At 43.3% G+C, this 24,590-nt stretch overlaps 1 protein-coding gene across 7 annotated transcripts in view; it reads right to left on the minus strand.

Annotated features, from left to right (window-relative positions):
• The window catches only part of MYLK3 (myosin light chain kinase 3), a 55,075-nt gene that overhangs the window by 10,610 nt on the left and 19,875 nt on the right, over window positions 1-24,590 (minus strand). For 6 of the 7 annotated variants that reach the window (XM_044761215.2, XM_070500624.1, XM_014867972.3 and 3 more), the window contains exons 4-9: window positions 23,898-24,355; window positions 21,718-21,823; window positions 20,992-21,085; window positions 20,460-20,569; window positions 19,358-19,499; window positions 4,481-4,551 (exon numbers count right to left, since the gene is read on the minus strand). In XM_044761215.2, coding sequence (XP_044617150.1) covers window positions 4,481-4,551; window positions 19,358-19,499; window positions 20,460-20,569; window positions 20,992-21,085; window positions 21,718-21,823; window positions 23,898-24,355 — 981 coding nt within the window. The remainder of the gene's footprint in view (window positions 1-4,480; window positions 4,552-19,357; window positions 19,500-20,459; window positions 20,570-20,991; window positions 21,086-21,717; window positions 21,824-23,897; window positions 24,356-24,590) is intronic. The other variant, XM_044761211.2, reaches the window with a different exon arrangement.

The following is a 24,590-nucleotide window of genomic DNA, read 5'->3' on the forward strand; positions in this document are numbered from 1 at the left end:
GAGCATAAACAATAGTGAAATGTAGAAAAATTATTAGGAAGTGATAAGTTTTAAAGATGTAATATCTTTGTTTTTAATATAATTTCTTTAATTGTAAGTTTATATGGCTTAATTTTTTAAAAATTTTTATTTTATTTTATTTTATTTTGGGTGAGGAAGATTGGCCCTGAGCGACATCTGTTTCCAGTCTTCCTCTTTTTGCTTGAGGAAGAATGTCCCTGAGCTAACATCTGTGCCAGTCTTCCTCTATTTTGTATGTGAGATGCTGCCACAGCATGGCCCCACTAGCAGTGTGTAGGTCTGCACCCAGGATCCAAACCTGTGAACCATGGGCCACTGAAGCAGAGCATGCAAAGTTCACCACCACACCACTGGGCCAGCCCCAACAGCTTAACTTTTACTAATGGCCATGTTTAACAACTGGCTTACAAGATTCCTTATCGTAAGTTAGCATGAGTTGGGTCCAGCACCCTGCTCTCCCTAGCTGACTCACAAATGTGTGGATGAGAATAAATAACTGTTGTTTTAAGCCACTGCATTTTGGGGTGGTTTGTTATACAGCGGTCTTGTGGTAATAGCTAACAATATACCAATCCCAAAGCTGTGTCAAAATATCCACAAAGACCTCTCCAGATTCCTAGCAAAGGCTCTCTGTGACCATAGGGTCACACATGAGGTTGTAGCCCCATAGGGTTTGTGGTAGGCACCTCCCTGCCCTGCCAAAGGATCTGATGACATGGGCTTGGCTTCCAATCTGAGCACAGGACTGGAAGCCAGTAGGCCTACCCTGCACCCAACATTCTGGAGACTAAGCTAACACAAGATACTTCCTAACCTGGCCCCATCCTTGACCCTTGACGTGTCCCTACTTTGACCCACTGATGGCTCTCACTGCCCAGCCTAGTGTAATGCTGGTCCCTCTTGCTAGATGTCATGGCCTCTGAAGATTTGTATGTGCCCCTACTCTCCTGGGGGTCACACCCCACCGAGAACTTCAGCACCTTCTAATAGCCCTACCCAGAAATACGACTTCACTTTCTATAGTTTGTATTACAGGGAAAAATTGGCATTTTCTCCCTCTTTACAAACATTTAATTATTCTGGAGTGTAAAATATGCTGTCTCAACCTGCACATTTCCCCCACGGATCCTTCCTCTTAGAAGGACATGCTTCCCAGGAAGCAGGCCAATTTGGCAAAAGCCAATTTGCCAAACAATCCTTTTGCCAAATGACCAGCTTGCCAGACCATTGAGGATGGTTTCAATGTTTTCCTTTCATCTCACAGCCGGCACCTGTGAATCTGTCAGCCCAGCTCCACCAAGCGCAGCTTCCTGAGCAGCAGGTGTTTCAGACACCTGCCTTCTCCACGGCCCACCAGTGTGATGTGGTGCCCTTCTCCTAAGTGCGGCTCCCTGGGTTCACTTTCTTGAACTTGCCTTCCACCTCTGGTCCCACCAGCAAAATTACTGTCATCAGTGCCCTTGACTAGGTTAACAAATATGTCTGGCAGTTTTGGATGGATTCCCTGACCGTTTTTGAATAGATTTTGACTAACTGATTTTTTGTAAATTGGCCTACAGCCCTTTTCACCTTCCCACCTGGTGGGACTCACTGGCCTATAGGACAATGTTCCAACTTCTGAACTCCGTATTAGTGCCCTGATTTTCTACTGTATCTTCCTCCCCCAATCCCACCCACAGCTCCTGCATTCCCCTGGACGAGCCTGCTCATGTGCAGTGCACATCCTATTCTCGGCCCCATAACTCCCACTCTCTCTCCTGCCTCCCCTCCAGGCAGAGTTGTGCTAGAGCCGGTTCTCATGGGTGCACGAGAGTCAATTGTGCACATCTCCTCCCAACTCTGCGTTCAGTGAAATCATGTTGGTAGCTTGAACTTGGCCAAAATTAGCAAAAGTTACAAATCCACCCAACCTCCTCTCAACCCACCCCCCTACGACAGCTGGTTGTTAAATATTTACCAGCATACTACTGGCTGCAAGTGACACAACCCTGTCTATCCATCCCTTCTGACTGCTCAAAGACACCTTCCCAGACTCCAGGAGCCTCAGGTGGTTACATTTTGCTCCCTCAGTACAGTAGTCCCCCTTATCCGCAGTTTCACAGTATGCGACTTCAGTTACCCACGGTCAACAGCGGTCCAAAAATATTAAATGGAAAATTCCAGAAATAAACAATTCGTAAGTTTCAAATTCTGTGTCGTTTGGAGCAGCATGATGAATCCCACACAGTCCTGCTCTGTCCCGCCCAGGACTGAGTGACCCCTTTGCGCAGCATGTCCACGCTGTAGGCACCACCCGCCTGCCACTTAGGAGCCTCTCGGTTATCAGATCAACCATTGCCGGATCTGCACTGCTTGTGTTCAAGTAAGTCTTAATTTGCTCAGTAATGGCCCCAGAGTGCCTGAGTGGTGATGCTGGCTATTCGGATGCCAAAAAGAAGACGTAAAGTGCTTCTTGTAAGTGAAAAGGTTAAAGTTCTCGACTTAATAAGGGAAGAAAAATATTGTAAGCTGAGGCTGCTGAGATCTACGGTAACTTTGTTACAGTGCATTGTTACAATTGTTCTATTTTATTATTTTTGTTAATCTCTTACTGTGCCTATTCATGAATTAAACTTTATCATAGGTATGTATGTATAGGAAAAAACGTAGTATATACAGGGTTCGGTACCATCCGCGCTTTCAGGCATCCACCCGGGGTCTTGGAACATGTCCCCCATGGATAAGGGGGGACTACTATACTCATTTGGCAATTGGTCCTCTGGCGTTTGGGAGGGTACTACAGACACTGTATTCTCCGGAAGACAATATTGCCCCATTGCCCCACAGGGGTGAATACTGCTTCTTGGGAAGGGGTAATCTTAGCTATGACAATGGTTTGTGGCTCTCCAAAGGGCCACAGTACATAAACAGACACAAAGGACATCTGTGGCGTTAAATTTCTTGGGGAAGGGGCCTGGCAATTAGGAAAGAAACATCTGAAAAGGCACTTTGGGGCAGGCAGTGATGTTGAAAACCAGGTTGAGAAACACTGCTCTAGTGTCTAAGACATGCAAGCATCAAGATGCATCCCAATTTTATAAAACTTTACTTGGGAAAATATTAAGCAACTTTTTTACATTATAGACTGAATGTGGACTTTTAAGCATTTGGGGTGGTGTTTTGGTGTTGTTCATGAAATCCAGTCCACTGAAGGCACAAAGGGTTGATCTGAACCCTCTGCTGTTACTCTCATGACATCCCTCAAGCAGGGAACTGAAAATACACCTTTAGCCCCTGCAAAAAGGTAACATTTACCACTTCAACCAGCACGGGGCTACCTAGGAAGACCACCACTGTGGTTCTGAAGACCACCTGTGGGAGGCAGGTGCCAGATCCCAGAGGCTGAGCTCAGGCGAGCAGCGCTGCCTCCCTGGGGACGAGGCTCTGCTTTCTTCCCTGTGTGGATGGAGTGGAGGATGCTGTAAGGCTCATAAACTGACAAAAATAAAATGACCATTGGGGCGAGAGAACATTTTGAGAGTGAAAATTCAGTTGTGATGTGAAGACCTACCTTGAAAATAGGTGATTCCCAGAGAAATGTCATTCTTGGTGGAAAAAGAATTCAGGAGGAAGCCTGGAGGATGGGCACACAACTACCGCCATATTTATAGATTGTGGACGCCCAAAGGTCTAGGGGACACCCTCCCCAGCACCAAGGCTCTGCTGCTGCCACTGCTAAGAACCCACAGCACTGAATGTGCGTGCCATGGGCAAGGGCCCCACAAAGGCACGGCGGCTGTCACACATGAGACTGGACAGATGGAATAATAAAACTATATTCCACTAGGCCGCAGGCATTTTAAGGGACTTCAAGACGTTTTAAAAATCATATACAATGCTCACTTTATACACTGAAACTTGAGAACCTAACCCCCTCATAGGATGTATTATCTCATTAACTTCATAACTGCCCTGTGTCAGCAGGTACTCCCTTGAAAGCCCACTTTACAAAGATCTAACCCAGTCCTGAGTGGCCCAGAACCACGTGCCCACGGCACCACCCTACACTGTCACATATTCACCTTCCTCTTTAACCCAGTATTTCCTAGTGGGCAGGGATGGTGATGGATACATCACACAGCCCCGCAGATCCTGCCCCAGGAGGCTTCGAATGAATGGAACTGAGCTGCCCAGCACCCCTGTGCAGTGGCCGCCCTTTAAGCATGGCTCGCCTCTCTGCTCACACAGGTGGTTTGAAGGACTATTAATTCCACAGCCTTTCCAGGAGAAGTGGACCCCACAGAGCATAAAGTCACCCCCTGCAGTAGTAACAGGCCTATCAAAGGCCACCAGCCTTTCAGTGAGAGAGCTCTCTGTGTCAAAAATTGTCAAAATTGGCTGACCTGTGGGTAACCATGCCCAAGAGAGCCACAAAGTCTCCCAGGAGCTCTGTCAAAGCACCACAATACCCCCTCCTTACCTTCTGGCCAGCCCGAAGTCAATTATCTTAATTTGGTGTCCCGTCTGACTGACACACAGGATGTTCTCCGGCTGGGAAAGAAAGAGAAGTCTGCTTAGCTCAATCAATAGCTGAGAAGGTCCGCAGCTCCCACACTTACTTGTCAACAGGCCTCAGTTTCCCAGCCTCCAGGGGAATGAACAGCTCAGGGCAGCCCCACAGGGATAGATACTGAAAACAAATGAAGTGGTCCAGTATGAGACAAGGAGCAGCGTGGACTGCAAGGCAACTGGAGGTCTCCTGCCCTTTGCAAAGGGGCAGCCACTGCTCAGCTCCAGCCACTGGCCACCACGCAGGACTGCAGGGTCAGCTGCCAGAGTTCCTCAGCCCTCAAGAGAAGCCAGAAATCCAGGTTTTTATGTGAAAATTCCACACTTTTAAATGTTGGCAACAAAATCCCATTTAAACACACATTCATCAAGCGTGGGAATCAAACACCTCTGTGATGCCGAGCTGGCTCACAGGCTGCCTGTTTGAGACTGCTGACTTGGGGGGTTCTAAGTCCCAGCTGCACATTAGAATCATCAGAGAGCGCTCAGAAGTCCCACTGCCTGGGCTCCAAGCCTGACCAAGTGCATCCTAATCTCAGAGGTGGGACCAAATCTTCAACAGTCTGGCCAAGTGGGTCAAAGCCGCTAAATGTCAACCTGCCATTTTGTGGTGACATCCGTGACCCGCTGGATGGAGATGGTGGTCTTGACACGCTTCTCCTCTTGTCTTTCAGATCAGCTCTGAGGCTCTCAGGGAGCTTAAAACAATGCCTGCTGTTTGTGCAAGACAAATCTGGATAGGAGTAGAGGCTGAGGGCAGATGGAGGGCTGATGGTAGAAAGGACCCGGAGACCTGAGGCAAACGCCCGAGGTCCAGGGGTCCATTGCCTGGGTCTGTAGCCCTAGATGAGCCCCTTCCCATTCCTGAAACCTCAGTGTCTCCACCTGTAAAATGGGAATAATAACCTTTTCCTGCCTTCCTCCTAAGAGGGTGTGAGGATCAAAAGACATAATATGTATGAAACACTTTACAGATTCTGAAACAAATGCCAGGCACTATTTGCCCCAACAGAAGGTTTTATTGCTATTTATGTTACAATGGGGGTTATGCAATTCCTAAGATGGGTACAGGGGAGTGGTGATTAAAAATCTCCATGTCTTCTTTGTAAGGTCTTTATAACAACACTGTCCAATAGAAATATAACGTGAGCCTCATATACATGTTTTCTAATAGCCATGTTAAACAAGCAAAAAGAAACAGGTGAACTTAATTTTTACGACAGCATTATTGACAGACAAATAATAATGCTATCATAAATTTCACCATTTTAAAGTATACTATTCCATGGTTTTCAGTAGATAGTTCACCACTATCTAATTTCAGATCATTTTCATCGCTTCAAGAAGAAACCTGTAGCCATCAGCCGTCACTCTCCATTCTCCCCTCACCCTCAACTCTTGGCAACCAGTAATGTATTTTCTGTCTCTAGATACGCCTATTCTGGACATTTATTATGAATGGAATCATAAAGTATATGGGCTTTTGCATCTGGCTTCTTTCCCTTAGCATAATGTTTTCAAGGTTCATCCATGTATCAGTATTTGATTTCTTTTCATGGCTGAATAATATTCCATTGTATGGATATACCATATTTTATTTATTCATCAGTTAGCGAACATTCGGTTGTTTCTGCTTTTTGACTATTATGCATAATGCTGCTAAGAACATGCGTGTACAAGTATCTCACTGTGCTTTCGATTTACAGTCTCTGATGACTAATGATGTTGAGAATATCTTCATGTGCTTATTGTCCATCTGTATATCTTCTTTGGATAAATGTCTATTCAAATCCTCTGCTCATTTTTAAATTTGTCATTCTATTATTGAATTGTAAGAGTTCTTCATATATTCTACATACAAGTCTCTTATCAGATATATGATTTGGAAATATTTTCTCCCAATCTGCGTGCTGTCATTTCACTTTCATGATGGTGTCCTTTGAAGCATAAAGGTTTTTAATTTTGATGAAGTCTAATTTATCTATTTTTCTTTTCTAGCTTGTGCTTTTGAGTCATATCTAAGAAACCATTGCCTAATCAAAGATCACAAAGATTTACTCCCATGTTTTCTTCTAAGAATTTTATAATTTTAGCTCTTACATTTACATCTATAACCCATTTTGAATTAATTTTTGTATATAGTGTGACGCAGACGCCCCACTTTAGTCTTCCGCATGTGGATAGAAGCACAGCATCTCAGCACCATTTGTTGAAAAAACTATTCTTTCCCCCATTGAATTATCATGGCACTGTTTTCAAAAATCAATTGACCACAAACGCAAGGGTTTATCTCTGGATTCTCAATTGTATTCCATTGCTCTATCCATCTATCCTTAGATCAATAACAGTCGTGATTTCTGTAGCTTAGTAGTCAGTTTTGAAATTGGGAAAGATGAGTCCTCAACTTTGTTCTTCTTTTTCAAGATGTGTTTCCTATTCTAGATCCCTTGAATTTCCATCTGAATTTTACGATCAGATCATTAAGTTCTGCAAAGAAGCCAGCTGTGATTTTAATAGAGATTGCATTAAATCTGTAGTTCGGGGCTAGCCCTGGTGGCCTAGTGGTTAAGTTTGGCACACTCCACTTCGGTGGCCTGGGTTTAGTTCCCAGGTGCGGACCTACAGCACTTGTCTGTCAGTGGCCACACTGTGGCAGTGGCCCAGATACAAAAAGAGGAAGACTGGCAGCAGATGTTAGCTCAGGGCATATGTTCTTCAGCAAAAAAGAAAGAAAAGAAAAGAAAAAAAGAAATCTGTAGATCAAGTTGGGGAGTATTGCCATCTTAACAATATTTACTCTTCCAATCCATGACTGTGGGATGTCTTTCAATATATTTAGGTCTTCTTTAAATTCTTTCAACAATTTTCGTAGTTTGTAAAGAATAATGTTTGCACTTCTATTAAATGTATTCTTAAGTATTTTGTTCCTTTTGATACTGTTGTAAATGAAATTGTTTCCTTAATTTCTTTTACAGATTGTTGATTGCTACTGTATGGAAATATAATTGATTTTTTTATATTTGTCTTTTTTTATTGAGTTAATGATAGGTTACAATCTTGTGAAATTTCAGTTGTACATTATTGTCTGTCAGTCATGTTGTAGGTGCACCCCTTCACCCTTTGTGCCCACCCCCCACCCCACCTTTCCCCTGGTAGCCACTAATCTGTTCTCTTTGTCCATGTTTAAATTCCTCATATGAGTGGAGTCATACAGAGATTGTCCTTCTCTATCTGGCTTATTTCACTTAACACAATTCCCTAAAGGTCCATCCATGTTGTTGCAAATGGGACGACTTTGTTCTTTTTTATGGCTGAGTAGTATTCCATTCTATATATATATACACCACATCTTCTTTATCCAATCATCTGTTGATGGGCACTTAGGTTGCTTCCACATCTTGGCTATTGTAAATAATGCTGCAATGAACATTGGGGTGCATGGGACGTTTGGAATTGCTGACTTCAAGCTCTTTGGATAAATACCCAGTAGTGGGATTGCTGGATCATATGGTAGTTCTATTTTTAATTTTTTGAGGAATCTCCATACTGTTTTCCATAGTAGCTGCACCAGTTTGCATTCCCACCAGCAGTGTATGAGGGTTCCTTTTTCTCCACAACCCCTCCAACATTTGTTACTATTTGTTTTAGATATTTTTGTCATTCTAATGGGTGTAAGGTGATATCTTAGTGTAGTTTTGATTTGCATTTCCCTGATGATCAGCGATGATGAGCATCTTTTCATGTGCCTATTGGCTATCCGTATATCTTCTTTCAAGAAATGTCTGTTCATGTCTCCTGCCCATTTTTTGATCGGGTTGTTTAATTTTTTGTTGTTCAGTTGTGTGAGTTCTTTATATATCATGGATAGTAAGCCTTTGTCGGATGTATGACTTGCAAATATTTTTTCCCAGTTAGTGGGTTGTTTTTTTGTTTCAATCCTGTTTTCCCTTGCCTTGAAGAAGCTCTTTAGTCTGATGAAGTCCCGTTTGTTTATTCTTTCTGTTGTTTCCCTTGTCTGAGAAGACATGGTGTCTGAAAAGATCCTTTTAATACTGATGTCAAAGAGTGTACTGCCTACATTTTCTTCTAGAAACCTTATGGTTTCAGGTCTCAAATTTGATGTCTTTGATGGTCTTTGATCCATTTTGAGTTTATTTTGGTGAATGGTGAAAAAGAATGGTCAATTTTCATTCTTTTCCATGTGGCTGTCCAGTTTTCCCAGCACCATTTGTTGAAGAGACTTTCTTTTCTCCATTGTAGGCCCTCAGCTCCTTTGTCAAAGATTAGCTGTCCATAGATGTGTAGTTTTATTTCTGGGCTTTGAGTTCTGTTCCATTGATCTGTGGACCTGTTTTTGTACCAGTACCATGCTGTTTTGATTACTGTAGCTTTGTAGTATGTTTGAAGTCAGGGATTGTGATGCCTCCAGCTGTGTTCTTTTTTCTCAGGATTGCTTTAGAAATTCGGGGTCTTTTGTTGCCCCATATGAATTTTAGGATTCTTTGCCCTATTTCTGTAAAGAATGTCTTTGGGATTCTGATAGGCATTGCACTGAATCTGAAGATTGCTTTAGGTAGAATGGACATTTTAACTGTGTTTATTCTTCCAATCCATGTACATGGAATGTCTTTCCATCTGTTTATGTCGCCATCCAATTCTCTCAGAAAGGCCTTGTAATTTTCATTACACTCTTTCACTTCCTTAGTTAAATTCACCCCGAGGTATTTTATTCTTTTTGTTGTGACTGTGAATGGTATTGTGTTCTTGAGTTCGTTTTCTGTTAGTTCGTAATTAGAATATAGAAATGCTACTGATTTATGTAAATTGATTTTATACCCTGCATCTTTGCTGTAGTTGTTGATTAATTCTAAAAGTTTTCCAATGGATTCTTTGGGGTTTTCTATATATAAGATCATGTCATCTGCAAACAGCAACAGTTTCACTTCTTCCTTCCCTGTTTGGATTCCTTTTATTCCTTTTTCTTGCCTAATTGCTCTGGCCAAAACCTCCAGTACTATGTTAAATAAGAGTGGTGATAGAGGGCATCCTTGTCTCGTTCCTGTTTTCAGGGGGATGGTGCTCAGTTTTTGCCCATTGAGTATGATGTTGGCTGTGGGTTTGTCATCTATGGCCTTTATTATGTTGAGGTAGTTCCCTTCTATGCCCATTTTGTTCAGAGTTTTTATCATAAATGGCTGTTGGATCTTGTCAAATGCTTTCTCTGCATCTATTGAGATGATCATGTGGTTTTTATTCCTCAGTTTGTTGATGTGGTGTATCACGTTGAGTGATTTGCGATGTTGAACCATCCCTGTGTCCCTGGTATGAATCCCACTTGATCATGATGTATGATCCTTTTGATGAATTGCTGAATTCTGGTTGCCAAAATTTTGTTTAGAATTTCTGCATCTATGTTCATCAGCAATATTGGCCTGTAGTTCTCTTTTTTCGTGGTGTCCTTGTCAGGCTTTGGTATCAGCGTGATGTTGGCCTCATAGAATGTGTTAGGAAGTGTTCCATCCTCCCTACTTTTTTGGAATAGCTTGAAAAGGATAGGTATTAAATCTTCTCTGAAAGTTTGGTAGGATTCCCCAGGAAAGCTGTCTGGTCCTGGGGTTTTATTCTTTGGGATGCTTTTGATTGCTGTTTCAATCTGTTTCCTTGTGATTGGTCTGTTCAAATTGTCTGCTTCTTCTTGACTAAGCTTTGGGATGCTGTAGGAGTCCAAGAATTTATCCATTCACTCTAGGTTGTCCATTTTGCTGGCATATAGTTTTTCGTAGTATTCTCTTATTATCTGTTGTGTTTCTGCGGAGTCTGTTGTTATTTCTCCTCTTTCATTTCTAATTTTGTTTATTTGAGCTTTCTCCCTTTTTTTCTTTATAAATCTGGCTAGGGGTTTATCAATTTTATTTATCTTCTATTGATACTTTCTACTGCCTTTTTCGTTTCAATAGCATTTATTTCTGCTCTGATTTTTATTATTTCTCTCCTTCTGCTGACTTTGGACTTTGTTCTTCTTTCTCTAATTCAGTTAGGTGTAGTTTAAGATTGCTTATTTGGGATTTTTCCTGTTTGTTAAGATGTGCCTGTATTGCGATGAATTTTCCTCTTAATACAGCTTTTGCTGTATCCCATATGAGTTGGTATGGCATGTTATCATTTTCATTTGTCTCCAGGTACTTTTTGATTTCTTCTTTAATTTCTTCAATGATCCATTGCTTGTTCAATAGCATATTGTTTAGTCTCCACATCTTTGTGCCTTTCTCAGCTTTTTTCTTGTAATTAATTTCTAGCCTTATAGCACTATGATCTGAGAAGATGCTTGTTATTATTTCAATTTTTTTAAATTTGTAGAGGCTTGCCTTGTTTCCAAACATATGGTCTATCCTTGAGAATGTTCTATGCATGCTTGAGAAGAACGTGTAGTCTGCTGTTTTTGGGTGAAGTGTTCTATATGAGTCTATTAAGTCCAACTGTTTTAGCTTTTTGTTTAGCTCCACTGTTTCCTTGTTGATTTTCTCTCTGGATGATCTGTCCATTGCTGTGAGTGGGGTGTTGAGGCCCCCTACTATTATTGTGTTATTTTTGATATCTTCTTTTAGGTTTGTTAATAGTTGCTTTATGAACTTTGGTGCTTCTGTGTTGGGTGCATAGACATTTATAAGTGTTATTTCTTCTGGATGAAGTGTCCGTTTGATCATTATGTATTGGCCCTCTACATGTCTCTTTACCTGCCTCATCTTGAAATCTGTTTTGTCTGATATATATTGTGACACCTGCTTTCTTTCGTTTGCTATTAGCTTGGAATATTGACTTCCACCCCTTCACTCTGAGCCTGTGTTTGTCCTTGGAGCTGAGGTGTGTTTACTGGAGGCAACAAATTGGTGGATCTTGGTCTTTAATCCATTTTGCCACTGTGTGTCTTTTTATTGGAGAGTTCAATCCGTTTACATTGAGGGTGAGTACTGATGCATGAGGGCTTAACGCTGTCCTTCTGTTGCTTGTTTTCGGGTTTTCCTGTGCTTCTTTTGTTTCTCGTCCTGTGTGTTTTAGCCTACCCATTGACTTCTGCAATTTCTTATGCTGGGTTTCTTAGATTTTTCCTTATTTATGTTTTGTGTCTCTGTTCTGTTTTTTACTTTAGTGGCTATCCTGAAGTTTGTATTCAGAATCTCGTGTATAACATAGTCCATTTTCTGGTGGTCTCTTACTTCCTTAGCCTAAACTGATTCAGTCCCTTTCCTCCTCCCCTCCTAAATTGTTATTCTCATCTTTTATTCCAACTTGTGTTGTGAGTTTGTGGTTAGAGTGATAAGATTGTCTTTGCTTTGGTGATTTCCTTCCCTTTATCCTAATGCTATAGTTGAATATTTGCTATCCTATTCCGATTCTATCTATTTGTCTCCCTACTCTGTGTTTTGTGACCCTTTTCTCCCTTTTTTTCTTTTTTCAGGTATGAGAGCCTTCTTGAGGATTTCTTGTTGTGGAGGACTTTTGGTTACAAAGTCCCTTAGCTTTTGTTTGTCTGGAAAAGATTTAATTTCTCCCTCATATCGGAAGGATATTTTTGCTGGATAGAGTATCCTTGGCTGAAGATTTTTATCCCTTAAAGTTTTGAATATGGCACTCCAATCTCTCCTAGCTTGTAAGGTTTCTGTAGAGAAATCCACTGAAAGCCTGATAGGGGTTCCTTTGTAGGTTATTTTCTTCTGCCTTGCTGCCCTGAGTATTGTTTCTTTGTCATTCACTTTTGCCATTTTTACTACTATATGCCTTGCAGTAGGTCTTTTTACATTGACAAATCTAGGAGATCTGAAAGCTTCCACACACATTTCTCTCTTAATCCCTAGATTTTGGAAGTTCTCTTCTATCATTTCGTTGAGCACACTTTCTGCTCCATTTTCCTTTTCCACACCCTCAGGAATTCCGATGATTCTTAAGTTACGTTTTCTCATTGAGTCAGCTATTTCTTGGAGATTTTCTTCAGTTTTTTAAATTCTTAGTTCTCTTTCTTCCTCTGTCTGGAGCCATTCAGCCTGTCTATCTTCGATTATGCTAATTTGCTCCTCTATGGTGTCTACACGTGCATTCAGGGAATCCGTATTCTGTTTTATCGGATTCATTGTATTTTTCATCTCTAGTATTTCTGATTGATTCTTCTTTATAGTTTCAATCTCTTTTGTGACGTAACTCCAGAACTCATTGACTTGTTTCTCTATATTTCCCTTTACCTCATTGAATATTTTGAGGATAGCTATTTTGAACTCATCTTCACTTAGTTTACCTATTTTCAAGTCCTCAGGACCTACTTCTGTGTTTTTATTGTTTTCCTTCTGGTCTAGAGCTTTTAGAAATTGCAGGATGGTAGAGGAGCAGTTTTTGCACATGATGCTATTATTCTGTTGCAGTTACAGCCTATCGCCACTAGATGGGGGTCGAGAGCCATGTGTTCTGAGCCCTCCACCATCAGCTGCGATGACAGTGCGCAGCGCGGGTTGGGGGAGGAGGGACACTTTCTCTTGTCCACCGACCTGGATTCAGATCAGCTCTTGCTCTCTGGTTTCCTGGGGCCCCAGCTTGATGGGGTCGCCCACACGAAAGCTTTCCCCCATTAGACGGTTTCTGCTGCACTGGCAGTGGGAGTCCTGGATGATCCCCAGAAGCGCGGCCCCTCCCCCGCTCCTTCCCTCACCAGCAGCCCTGATCCCAGTCTCTAGGGGCAGGAGCAAAGTTCTCTCTTACCCTGTTCCAGCTCCTGCAAGGGCGGCTCCATCCTCTCCACCCTCCATCATTTGGCTGCTGTGGGTCTCTGACAATTTCTGTTATTAGGATTTTTTTTTTTTTTTTTTGGTTGGAAAGCAGCTGCTCTTTTTGGTTGTAATTTGGAGGGGAGAGAGTCCTGGGTGAGCTCACGCTGCCATGTTGCTGACATCCTATATTTGTTTTATATCTTGCAAACTTGCTGAATTCATTTATTAATTCTAATAGTTTCCCCCCATACTCCTTAGGATTTTCTATATATAAGATCATGTCATCTATGAATGGAAAGACTTTTACTTCTTCCTTTCCAATCTGGGTGTCTTTTATTTTTTTTCTTGCCTAATTGCCCTGGTTAGAACCTCAAGTACAACGTTTAATAGCAAGAGTGGCAAGAGCAGACATCCTTGTCTTGTTCCTGATCTTAAGGGGAAAACATTCAACCTTTTACTGTGAACTATTATGTTAACTGTTGATTTTTCATAGATGGCCTTTATCAGGTCGAGGAAGTTCTCTTCGATACCTAGTAACAAAATGGACAATAGTGTTTTCATCATGAAAAGTTTTTCAATTTTGTTAAAGGCTTTTCCTGCATCTGTTGAAATGATCATGTGATTTTGTCCTTTATTTTTTCAATATGGCAGATTACATTGATTGATTTTCATATGTTAAACCAACCTTGCATTCTTGGGATGAATCCCACTTTGTGATGTGTATAATCCTTTTTGGATGTTTCTAAATTCAGTTTGTTAATATTTAATTGAGAACTTTTGCATCTATATTCATAAGGGATATTGATGGTTTTCTGGTGATGGCTTTGTCTGGCTTTGGTATCAGGACAAGACCAACCTCATAAAACGATTTGGAAAGTACCTCTTTCTCTTCTACTTTTTAGAAGGGTTTGTGAAGGATTAGTGTGAATTCTTTAAACATTTGGTAGAATTCACCAATGAAGCCATATGGGCCTACTCTTCTTTGTGGGTAGTTTTTGATACTTATTCCAATGCTTTACTTGTTATACATCTATTCAGATTTTCTATTTCTTCTTGAGTCAGTTTTCAGCAGTTTGTGTCTTTTTAGAAATTTTTCCATTTTATCTAGGTTATCTAACTTGTTGGCACACAATTTTTCATAGTATTCCCTTATAATCTTTGTTTAATTCTGTAAGGCTGGTAGTGATGTTCCCTCTTTCAGTCCTGATTTTAGTAATTTGAGTCTTTTTTTTCTCTTGTTCAATATAGCTAAAGATTTGACAATTTATTGATCTTTTCAAAGAACCCACTTTTGGTTTCATTGATTTTTCTCTGTCTTTCTGTTCTCTCTTTTGTTTACTTCTGCTCTACTCTTTGTTATTTCCTTCTGGTTGCTTTGAGTTTAACTTGCTCTTCTTTTTTAGTTTATTAAAGTGGAGTATTAGATTATTGATTTAAGATCTTTCTTCTTTTTCAATATAAAGTTTTACAGCTACAACTTTCATTCCTGGTTTAGATATATCCTATAACTTTTGGTACGTTAGATTCTCATTTTCATTCATCTGAAAGTATTTTCAAAAACTTAATCTTAATATTTTATTTAACTGAATATATCCAAAATATTATCATGTCAATAGGTTATCAATATAAAAAATACTGATGAGATATTTTCCATTCTTTTTTCATAAGTGTCTGAATTTCAGTGTGTATTTCACATCTACAGCACATCTCAATCCAGACACTAAATTTTTATCAGAAATATTGTAGATGTATTTAGAATTCATGAATTATTTATGTTTAGATTTCATGAAATTTATAATTTAAAAGTCAATTCACATATTAAAGTTGTTCTAACTATACTTAAAAGTTTTCCAATTAATTTAAAATACAATTCCTCAGTGATACTAGCCACATTTCAAGTACTTAGTAGCCACAAGTGGCTAGTGGCTACTGTGTTTAACAACACAACTCTGGAGCAATTTCTGCATATTTGAATTCACACAGCCTCCCTAGGAGATGGGTGTTATAATTCCCCATTTTGCAATTGATGAGCTTATGCAAGATCAATCAATAAGATCAAGCAACTTATGCAAGATCTCACATCCAGGAAGGGGCTGAACTAACACCGGCTCTGCTTCAGACTGAGAAATGGACCTTGGCAATGACTGCCTCCTGTTGCAGGGTTACAGGAGTTGCCCCAAAGGCTGTTTCTTGACCCGGAACCACAGAACAGAATTCCAGGCTTCCCCTAAGTGCTCAACTTACAAGCAACCGGTCCAGAAGCCCTGGTATTAGCTCTAGTGAGCAGGGGAAGCTTGAGGCCAATTCCCCATCATCTCTACCATTTCTCTGACTACCTCAACTTTATCATCTGATATCAATCAGGAAAGATGGTCAGAAGGAGCAATGTGTACACACATAGGTCCAGCCAACCTACTTCCCATCTTCTGTGAGGAGCCACTGAAATTCTTGAAAGGGGTTAAGGACACACCCTCCTGTTGTCCCAGCAGAGTAGAAAAATCACGGAAACAGCTGCGATGCAAAACAATACCACAATGAAGTGTCACCTCACATTTGTTAGAATGGCTATCATCAAAAAGATAAGAGATAACAAGTGCTGACATGGATGTGGAAAAAATGGAACCTTGTGCACTGTTGGTGGAAATGTAAATTGGTGCAGCCACTATGGAAAACTATAGAAGTTCCTCAAAAAATTAAAAATAGAACTACCATATGATCCACCAATTCCAGTCTGGGTATATATCTGAAGGAAATCAATTCACTATCTTGAAGAGATATCTGCACTCTCATGTTCAATACACCTTTATTTGCAATAGCCAAGACATGGAAACCATCTAAGTGTTCATCGATGGACGAATGGATAAAGAAAATGTGGTATTTATATACAATGGAATATTATTCCGCCATACAAAATAAGGAAATCCTGCCATTTGCAACAACAAGGATGGACCTTGAGGAAGTTATTCTAAGTGAAATAAGTCCGGTGGAGAAAGACACTTACTATATGATCTCAGTCATATGTGGAATCTGAAAAAACAGAACTCATAGAAACAGAGAACAAATTGTTGGTTGTCAGAAAGAGGGAAATGGGTGAAGGAGGTCAAAAGGTACAAACTTTCAGTCATAAAACAGATAAGTTCTGGGGATGTAATGTACAACATGGTGACTATAGTTAACAACACTGTATTGTATATGTGAAAGTTGCTAAGACAGAGATCTGAAAAGTTCTCATCACAAGAAAAAAAACTAACCATGTGAGGTGATGTATATTAATTAAACTTACTGTGATAATCACTTTGCAATATACATATATCGTTACGTTGTACACCTTAAACTAATAGAATGTTATATGTCAACTATATCTCACTAAAACTGGGAAAAAAATTTTAAAACATAACCAAAATAGACAAATCTATAGCTAGACTTACCAAGAACAAAAGAGAGAGGACTCAAATGCTATTAGAAACAAAAGAGGAGACGTTCCAATGGATAGCACATGAACACAAAGGATCATAACAGACTACTGCGAACAATTGTATGCCAACAAATTGGACAACCGAGAAGAAATGGATGAATTCCTAGAAACATACAACTTGCCCAGACTGAATAATGAAGAAATAGAAAATCTGAACAGACCAATTACTAATAAGGAGATTGAATCAGTAATCAAAAATCTCCCAAAAAACAGGGGCTGGCCCCGTGGCCGAGTGGTTAAGTTCGCACGCTCCGCTGCAGGCAGCCCAGTGTTTCGTTGGTTCAAATCCTGGGTGCGGACATGGCACTGCTCGTCAGACCACGCTGAGGCAGCGTCCCACATGCCACAACCAGAAGGACCCACAACGAAGAATAGACAACTATGTACTGGGGGGCTTTGGGGAGAAAAAGGAAAAAATAAAAATCTTTAAAAAAAAAAAAAAAACTCCCAAAAAACAAAAGTCTAGGACCAGGTGATTTCACTGGTGAATTGTACCAAACATTTAAAGAAAAATTAATACCAATCCTTCTCAAACTCTTCCAAAAAATAAGAAGTGAGAATACCTCCAAACTCATTTTACAAGGCCAGCATTACTCTAATACCAAAACCAGACAAGGACATTACAAGAAAAGAAAATTACAAGTCAATATCCCTGACAAATCTATATGCAAAAATCCTCAACAAAATGTTAGCAAACCAAATTCAACAATACATAAAACGATCATACACCATGATCCAGTGGGATTTATTCCAGGGATGCAAAGATGGTTCAACATATGCAAATAAATCAATGTGATACACTACATTAACAAAATGAAGAATAAAAATCATATGATCATCTCAATAGATGCAGAAAAAGCACTCAACAAAAGCCAACATGCATTTCATGATAAAAAAAAACCCCTCAATAAACTGGGTATGGAGGGAACATACCTCAACATAATAAGGCGCATGGATGACAAGCCCACAGATAACACACTCAGCAGTGAAGAGCTGGAAGCTTATCCTCTAAGATCAGGACCAAGGATGCCCACTCTCACCACTTTTATTCAACATAGTATCGAAAGTCCTAGCCAGAGCAATTAAGCAAGAAAAAGAATCTAAATTGGAAAGGAAGAAGTAAAACTGTCACTATTTGCAGATGACATGATATAATATATAGAAAACTTTAAAGACCCCACCAAAAAACTGTTAGAACTTATAATCAAATTCAGTAAATTTTTAGGATACAAAAGCAATATACAAAAATCAGTTGCATTTCTATACACCAACAAGAAACAACAGAAAGAGAAATTAAGAAAACAATTTCCTTTACAATTGATCAAAAAGAATGAAATACTTAGGAATAAATTTAACCAAGTTGGTGAAAGGTTTGTACACCGAAAACTAAAAGAAATTAATGAAAGAAATTGAAGGAGATCTAAATAAATGGAAAGACATTCCGTGCTCATGGACTGGAAGAATTAACATCGTGAAAATGTCCACACTACCCAAAGCAATCTACAGATTCAAGGCAATCCCGATCAAAATTCCAGTGGCATTTTACACAGAAATAGAACAAACAATCCTAAAATTCGTATGGAACCACAGAAGACCGTGAACAGCCAAAGCAATTTTGAGAAAGAAGAACAAATCTGGAGGCATCCCACTTCCTGACTTCAAACTATATTATAAAGCTAGTAATCAAAACAATATGGTATTGGCATAAAAACAGACATGCAGATAAATGGAACATTATAGAGAGCCCAGAAATAAACCCATGTATTAAAAAAAAAGAGAAGAAACAGTTGTCACATATCACGTGCTTACTTTGTGTCAAGTAGACAAAAGAAAGTGTCACGCATTCATTCAGTGGAATATCACAGAGCCCTTAAAGGGAGTGAGAAAAGATGTGTACAATGTACAGTTAGCCCAAAAAGCCAAGTTTAAAAACAAGATGCACAGTACGGTCCCCTTTGTGTCCTGCTAAATTGCTGATGGAGAAGCCCGCTCAGTAGAGACGGGGAGGGAAGAACTTTTCCTGTGTATTTTATACATTTCATATTGTCTATATTTCTTACCCCAGTCATGTGTTCCTATTTTGGTTTGTTTTTCGTGTCTGTGTAAGGAAGATTGGTCCTGAGCTAACATCTGCTGTCAATCTTCCTTTATTTCATGTGGGACGCCCCCACAGTGTGGCTTGACGAGCGGTCTGCGCCTGGGATACCAAGCTGCAAACCCCCGGGCCGCCGAAGCAGAGTGCGCGAACTCAACCACTACACCACCAGGCCGGCCCCTATTTGAGTTTTTTAAAAACTAATCTTAAAGATATTTTTAAAGAAAAAAAGATCATTATATCATTTAATCTGAAATAACACTTAAAGAGGTACAGTTATCCACATTTTACAGATGGAAGAACTGAGGCTCAGAGAAGCAGCACGACTTGCCTGCCCTCGACTCCAGAACTAGGAAGTGTCAGAAAGCCAGGATTGTCTGTCGCTAGAGCTCTCGAAGATGAGAGAGCAGCAGAGGCTCAGACATCCAGGGGCCCACCCGCCACATGCCCAGGGCAGAGCCTGACCTTGAGGTCCAGGTGCAGGATGTAGTGCTGGTGGAGGTAATGCACGCCCTCGCAGATCTGCTTGGTGAATAAGACCACATCCAGTTCAGTCAGGTGGTACTTCTCGTCTGTGATCCGGTCAAAGAGTTCACCCCCATCCACACTGCCAGGGAAAAGGGAAAGGAAGGCACTGGACTGAGCAAGGCTCTCAGAAGTCTTGTCCACTCTTATCGCCAGGGGCCAAAGGAGGCCAATCCAGGCGAGCCCAAGGGTGCACTGCCATCTAAGGTCTTACGGGGACTCTTGCTCTGGCCCATTCTCAGCTCAGTGTGGATGGTAAAAAGGGAGTAATGAGCCAAAGGGAAGACTGGGATTGTCTTCAGTGCTGATAAGCCAAGCTCACTCTGGGTACTCTAGGCCAAGGCTGTAAACTCAGTGGCCTACAGGAGCCACTTAGTACCTACAAGCAAGAACTCCAATGGGCAAATCAGACCAGATGTGAAACAAAAGTATTCTTAAACACACAGCCCTTAGCCTGTCTTCTGTTTTTCTACTTTTGATGGAGAAATGAATGACAAATGTTTCACTCTCCTCAGCCCTACCAGAAGGAAAATAGCAACACAAGCACAAAAATAAATGTCCCCTGAGCCCTTGGCCTCAGTGTCAGGGGTAGTTGGGAGTGGTGGGGACTGGGGCAAATGGGAGACCGGTTGGCCTGTCTATAACAGTCAGCCACTATGAGCTCCAGGACACTGTTTCCAGCTGGAAATGCAGGTCCAGTGTTACTAGATGTTTTATATTTTCAAGAGAGCCAGACATCTAGGTTTTAAAGTGAAATTTCCCAATTTCCAACTGTTTAATAAATCAAATTACTGAAAATTGTGTTGGCCAAACTAGCATACATCTGCAGGTCAAATTAGGTTCACTGGCCCCTGGTTTGTGACAAATGGTTTTGTCCTCCACGCTCCATATTGGAGGTCAAGCAGAGAAGGCGATGAGATTCCCTGGATGTCCCAGAGAGGGAAAGGAAAAGGAGAGTTCTGCCTCAGATCCCATCTCCAAGCCCCAGCCCTAAGCCCTGGCCCGCCTGGAGAGCCACTGCCCCACCTCCCAAGAGACTCACTACTCCATGATGAGGGTAAAGCTATTCTTGCTCTCGAAGGCGTCATAGAGCTGGATCAGGTTCACATGGCTGAGCTGGTTCATGATGTTGATTTCATTCTTCACATCCTCCTTGTGGAGCCAGAGGGGAAAGAGTTTCCAAGAAATGGGTAGGAAGAGGAGCCAGCTGCGCCTCCCAAGACACATGCACACACCCACCCGCCCTGCGCCCTTGTTTCCTGCTCTCATACCAGGTCTCCTCAACTCACCACCAAACCCAGTCCTTACAACAGAAGGGACCTCAGTCCAACCCACTCATTTTGGAGATAGGAAACCTAAAGCCCAATAAGAAAACTGGAAAGTCCAGGAGGACCCTGTTGCCTAGGGTGTGAGGTGGCCTGTTGACCAGAGTGTGTGATGCAGGAGAAGTGGTCGGGTTTCCTGCTTAGCATGAAGGGACCTGGGGCAATGTGGGGCCCAGGGCAGCCAAGAGGGAAGTAAAGCTGTCCTGAGCCTGGCCAGAGTCACTGGCTGGCCCAGAGTAGATGCCTCACCCGGTCCTTGGTGCTCTTCACTTTGATAATCTTGGCTGCCAGAGAGAGGCCCGTGGACTTCTCCGTGCACCTGTGGACCTGGCCAAACCGGCCCCTGCAGAGACACAATGACACAGCAGGCTGAGAGCCCAGAGGCTCACCCCGCACATGGGGGCCATCCTCATCCCATATCCTGGGCTTTCTGCTCCTACCTCTGCTCCACATACCACAGGGATGACCCTGCACCCAGAAGCAGCCCAGTCATCACCCTCACACCACATGGAGTACCTGAAATCTAGAGAAGAGCTTCTTTACCCCACACCCAGTGGTCTATCCTGCACCCAGGGGACATCCCATACCACCTAGTCTGTCCTACATCCTAGAGGACATCCCTCTTACCCCAGCCAATGTTGACTCTGCTGCCACCTCCAGTATATGGTTGCCATGCCCACACTGTGCAGGCCCTCCTGCACCCTACGCCATCTCACTCATCCCGTGTGGGCCCTCCTGCACCCTCACCATCTCATTTTCCCATGCGGCCCTCCTGCACTCTATGGGCTATTCTCTTCTTCCACTCTCCGTGAGCTATCCATTCACCCTCATGCTGTATGAGGTATCCCACTCCTGGCCTTGGCTCAATCACCCAGTTCCCGGGAAGCATCCAGCAGAATCCCCGCTGAGTCCTCCAGATGTCTCTGCCCCCACCCCTCCTGCTCTGCCCCTCATCAAGTCATGAGGCTCACTTACCCTCCCAAGACTTCATGCTGGCACACTGTGTAACCTGCTGAGGTCGAGGTCTCCTTGACACTCACCACCCGGTGTTCAAAAGGGGCTGGCGGGGCAGGACTGTCATCTGTTCAGGGGACAACAGCCTCTGAGCCTCCTTTGTGCAGCCTGCACCTTTCAGCCACCCATCCAAAACCCAGTTGGTTCAAGTGACAAGCTCTTCACCCTTCTCAAGGATCATCTCACTCAAGTCACCCATTTGACAGAGGAGGAAGCAAAGTCTCAGAGAGGTGAGGTGACTGGCCCAAGGTCACAGAGTGAGTCAGTGACAGACAGGATTCAAACCCAAGTCTGCCAGCACCTCCAGCAGTGCTCTTTGTAAGATGGAGACGTTATGTCAAGCCAGGAACAGGTCTAAGGTGGATCAGCATGGCTTGCAGGAAACAGAGGCACACTCGAACAGGGCGATCGAGCAGAGTTCAGTGACAGGCCTAATTTTAAAGGCACAAGCAAGGCTATGGAGGCCAGCAAGGGTGGTGTGATGGGTAAACAGCTGGGGATACAAACATCCCCCCAGCCCCAGGTGTCCTGACAGGGCAGGAGAGCCCACGATGCAGCCCAGAGCGGGCCAGCGCCCATGGCGCAGGGTGGGGCTGGGGGACAGTGGGTGTGGAGGGGAAATGCAGGACTCGGAAAGAGAAAACAGTTTAGGTTTTTTAAAGAAATCTTGTCCTTCAGAGGTGATATGAACCTAGGAATGTTACATGAAATAGAGTAAATGAATAAAACAGAATAGTGAATATGCACCAAACACAATGGTATAGACCGGTTTGTGTGTTAAGGGCTGGAAGACGCAGTGGCAGGATAGCAGTGGTTTGGGCTGACATTTATTCGGGGTTGTCACGGGGCCCTCAGAGTGTTCCACGGACAGCTCCGACACCTCCAAAACCACACACCTGGCGCAGTGGAAATACTGCTCTTTTCTCTTAGTTTGTCTTACTACAAGCAACTTTCTGCTCGCCAAAGTAGAATATTGAATTTGCTTTGCGAGCATGTTGCTCATCCTTTTTTGTGTCTGCACATTGTGGAGTCTGTTGTTTTTATTTTTTCTGGGCCCCCGGAAAGGTTGGGTGAGCCTGGATTCTGGGTGTGTCACGGAGATTCCACATCTAGAATTCCAGGCTGACGTTTCCTTTGCCGCAAGGTAAACTGCCTTCTGTCCCAGCGGCTATACAGCCACGACGTTTACACGCACAGTCCTGGAGCCAGACAGTCAGGTCAGAGCCCGGCTCCACCAGCACTGACCCCGCGGCCGTGAGTGTGCTTCTTAACCTCTCCTCTGCTTCCATTCATCCCGCTCGCAGGCCCGTGGGGTAAACGTCGGCTGGGCACACAGGGAGTGAACATGGGCTTCATCACCAGCACAAGTCTCAGGAAAGACTTTAAAATCACAGCCTGCTCTCAGCTGTGTCTCAGGAATTAAAGGAGCCCGTGTCCACATTTGGATCAAGTCATACTAGGGGAGAAGAGGAAGCAGCTGGGGAAGTCAGTATGACAGGGCAACTGCGGAGCCCAGAAGTGGCAAAGGGACACCTGGATGACCTGCAGAACACATGGTCCTTCCTCAGGGACTTCCAGAAATCCTTGTGAAGGGAATCAGCAAAGGGTGGCCTTCCTACAGCCACGTGGAATGAGGGTTCAGAGCAAGGCGGGTATGACCCTAAAGGTTAGAGGATTGAAGCCTTTGGGTGACAAAAACACAAGGACCTCCCACCACAAATGGGACGGAAAGCAGGTCAGCAGCCTCACCATCCTTCCCCATCCTGTGGGACAGTCAGTTCACTGGGTGCAAATGGCTGATAGTGGGTTATGCACACCAGTCAATGGATTTGCTTTCAAATAGGAGCCTTCTCTGTCTCAATCAGAATGATACCAAGAGCACTAGACTGGCAGGTGGCTTTCAGAAATCCACCCAGCTGAGCCCCACCAGGTTGCCTCCTCCCCTACAGCCAAGGCCAACCCAAGCTCGTCCTGCAGCATCTCCGTGCCTTTGTCTCCAGCCCCGGGATATACTGGCAGGCTGCTCTGAGTCTGGACTCCCCCAGACCCACATTATCCTCCCTGGAAGCTTCAGGGAGGCCTCTCAGGAGTAGGCCCTCCAAAACCACCACCTCAGGGCACACAGCAATGGCCTCACTTACCCAGAACCACGCGGCCAGCCTCGGCTCCCGGGGGTGTCCTCCTTCCAGCTTCGGCCCTGCCCACGCCCCCGGCCATGCAATCCCTCCTGGGCTCAGGATTTCCTGCTTCTGGGCCTTTGTCCTGCTGCAGGCCTGGGACCCCAGCGTCATCTCCCTTGTCCCTCCAGGCCCCGCTTGGTCCCATGACGGGCTCGGCCCGAGGCCCCGGCTTCTCCTCAGCCTTCGCTCCCTCATCGCTGCTCCGCTTCCGCAGGAGCAACAACTTGCTGGCTCCTTTCGGGATCTGTTTTCCCAACTCAGTCCCAGGGGCCTGGGGGCAGCACCAGGGCCCAGGTGGGTCCTGCTCACCTGGATGGGCGGCTGCAGGCGCCTCCGCAGGGGGTGTGGGGCTGAGGTTGCCCCCTCGTGTCACAAGCAGCTCCCCAGGAGTATCCGTCTCCTGCACGTGGACGGAGACCCTGGTGCAGAGAGAAATATGGCTCTGAGGTTAAAAACAAACTCGGGAGTCTTGTGTTCAAATGCCTGCTGCTGCTGCTGCTCCCAACCATGACTGCTTGGCCTCAGTTTTCTTATCTGTAAAACAGGCCCCTTAGGGTTGTTACAATAGCCAGAGTTAGCTTGTGGTTGGAACCCACAGACTGCAACCCCTGCCCCTCTGGGTCCGTGCCCACCTCTGCCCAGACAGGACATCAG

The sequence above is a fragment of the Equus asinus genome, chromosome 28 (genome assembly GCF_041296235.1).
Source record: "Equus asinus isolate D_3611 breed Donkey chromosome 28, EquAss-T2T_v2, whole genome shotgun sequence".
NCBI classification, from domain to species: Eukaryota; Metazoa; Chordata; class Mammalia; order Perissodactyla; family Equidae; genus Equus; species Equus asinus.